The 3,084-nt window shown below is 45.5% G+C and overlaps 1 protein-coding gene across 1 annotated transcript; it reads left to right on the top strand.

Annotated features, from left to right (window-relative positions):
• The first annotated feature begins 1,190 nt into the window (after positions 1–1,190).
• Positions 1,191–2,783, top strand: ugt5g1 (UDP glucuronosyltransferase 5 family, polypeptide G1). The gene has a single exon (XM_078275983.1). The coding sequence runs from the start codon at positions 1,191–1,193 to the stop codon at positions 2,781–2,783; it is 1,593 nt and encodes a 530-aa protein (XP_078132109.1).
• Positions 2,784–3,084: the final 301 nt, after the last annotated feature.

The raw sequence follows: 3,084 nt of genomic DNA on the forward strand, positions 1-3,084 counted from the left end.
TGTTACGTCCCCCAGAGACCGCGGATCGTGTCCCGGCAGCCGTTGTTGTCACCGTCTACCGCATGTGGCATCCCCATTTTTGCATTCCCCAGAGCAGACCAGTGTCATAGCAGTTGTCGCCGACGTGCAGCGTTTAATTTCCCCGTTGTTGTGTCCCCCAGAGACCGCGGATCATGTTGTCACCATCTCCCCCAGAGCAGGCCCAGCTGCAGCCCAGTCGCATGGCAGTTTGTGAAATGGTAACGTTCCAATTTCGTGGTGACCACCACGAAATAAAGTAGAAAATCGTTTCCCTGTACACAAATCAATAGATCAAAATAACGTGACCATTTCACGAACTGCCGTGAGACCGGGTTGCGAAATCTGTGTTGCCCGTTCATGAACTTGTTCTTTTTCATGAATATTTACCACCACCATCAATTCCAAGTATTCCTTTTGGCTTGAAATTTCACATTTGCATTCGCATGAACTAGGATAGACACTCCACATTCATGCGCCATCTTGAAATACGTTAGCCGGTAAGGGACATACAGGACATGCTGCTCCGTCTTTCGCGTTTTCTCTGTCACATGATAAACTCACAGGTGCTGCTAATGCTGCTAATGGGTATCGTAGCTTCCCGGCCCCGGTAAGTTTGAAGAAGGAAACATGGAGGACCACACGTATTCAAAATCCAAATATCAGGAACAGGAGTCTTCTTCTTTGCCCAGAAAAAGAAAAATGATATTGAAAAGAGCAAGAGACCGGCTTTTTGAAGCGTGAAGGCACCGTAGCTGTAATACATACTTTGAACTAATACATTGAAATGACAAATGCAAAATGTTTGATAACTCAAATTTCAGTCCATTAATATGCACTCTACCTTACTATTGTATACTTTTACCATTGACCTTTGTTCTTAAATACAGCACAGACCGTTGGGAGTAGGCATGTAACCCACATGCTGGACTTTGACCTGGTAGAAACGGGCCTCTGTGTATAAAAGTTACACTGTATGGAAACACAGATCTTGGCTCACTGAGGATTTGGAGATCAAGCCATATGTCTGGGTTTTGATACAACAAGACCAGGTGAGGCATTTGACTAACTTTTAATTGAACAATCTAACAAATTACATACATATGAGCTATACCTTAAAGTTACTGGGTTTTACAACTCTAATTGTTTCTTTATGTTGTTTCTCCCAGGCAATGTCCAGCATGATGATCTCTATATTCCTGACAGGGCTCTGCTTACTGTTGCTCGGGCCCACTTGTTGCAGTGGCAGCAGGATCCTAGTAGTGCCCGTTGATGGCAGCCACTGGATCAACATGGAGGTGATCCTCCGAGAGCTGCACTCCAGAGGCCACATCATGACTGTGCTGCGCTCTGACAAGAGCTGGTACATCCCTAGTAACTCTTCCATTTTTACTTCTATTAATGTGACCATGCTGGAGGATGAGACAGCGGACATTAACTACTACAATAAAATGCTACTAGATGTTATGGAATGCCGTAGGTTGCCCGCGTTTATACGCACCTTCTGTCAACAGTACTTAATCACATCCCTGTTGGCAAAGGGCCATGGGATCATGGCCAGATCAGTTGCTACAATTTTAGATGACCCTGTTTTTATGAGAAAAATGCAAGACTCTAAGTTTGACTTAATATTAACGGACCCTACTCTGCCTATAGGTAATGTTTTGGGTAGTTACCTCAAGCTGCCAATGGTTTTCAATGTGCGCTGGATTAATACTGGAGAGGGCCATTTGACCATAGCTCCCTCTCCAGTCTCCTATGTTCCTGTGTCAGGAAGTGAACTTCACGATCAGATGGATTTTCTGGAAAGAACCAGGAATATGTTACATTCTATCTATAGTTTTGTTGAACAGCACTTTTTCATTAACCCTGCCTACTCAGATGTGTTCCAGCAGTATTTCCCTCCTGGAACTGACTTGCTGTCTTTGCAGCTTGCAGCTGATATCTGGCTGGTGAGGACGGATTTTGTCTTTGAGTTCCCTCGGCCCACCATGCCCAATGTGGTCTACATAGGGGGGTTCCAGTGCACAAAGTCTGGTCCTCTTCCCGTTGAGCTGGAGGCCTTCATGCAGAGCTCTGGAGAGCATGGGGTTGTGGTCATGTCTTTGGGGTCGCTGGTGTCAGCCCTGCCTCGTCAGACTACAGAGGCCATTGCTGCTGCTTTTGCTCAGCTACCTCAAAAGGTGGTGTGGAGGTTTGTGGGTGAAAAGCCTTCATCCTTGGGGAACAACACCCTTCTGGTTAAATGGCTCCCTCAGAAAGACCTCCTGGGGCACCCCAAGACTCGTGCCTTTGTAGCCCACGGAGGCACCAACGGCATGTATGAGGCCATTTACCATGGCGTTCCCATTCTGGGCCTGCCACTCCTCTTTGACCAGTTTGACAACCTACTTCGGCTAAAGGAACGTGGGGCAGCTCGGGTAATGGAGGCCAACTCACTCACCAAAGAAGACTTCCTGGAGGCTCTAAAGGACATCCTGGAGACTCCCTCGTACCGTAACAACATACAGCGTCTCTCACAGTTACACCACGATCAGCCAATGTCTCCTATGGACACCGCCATCTTTTGGATTGAGTACGTCATCCGGAACAAAGGAGCAGCCCATTTGCAATCAGCAGGTTTTAGTCTACCTTGGTACTCCTACTTCTGCCTGGATGTGGCTGTTTTAATTATGGCCCTCACTGGAGCCTTTGTCTGGGTTTCAGTCTTAGCCTGTAGGGTTATCTGCTGCCGAAGTTCTCGGAGAAAGAGCAAAGCTGAGTAACTAATTCGAGCATAACTTATACTTAATGCCTGCTGTAAGGGAATTAATGCCTGCTGTAATTGTCATGTTTGAACATGTTTATTATACGTAAGCCTTATTACAGATGTCCTAAACTGCACTGCACGTATAATCATGTAGTATTTTTTCTTTGTTGATCATACATTTTTTCCATGTATCCTTTACTCTACTGAACCTTAGTCTGATTGTTTATGAGAGGTACATAGTATCTTGATATTTTCCATGGCAATGTATTAATACACGGACGGCAAGTACTGATCTGTTATTATATAAATCAATCTTT

This window comes from Sander vitreus, chromosome 19 (genome assembly GCF_031162955.1).
Source record: "Sander vitreus isolate 19-12246 chromosome 19, sanVit1, whole genome shotgun sequence".
In the NCBI taxonomy this organism is placed as follows: domain Eukaryota; kingdom Metazoa; phylum Chordata; class Actinopteri; order Perciformes; family Percidae; genus Sander; species Sander vitreus.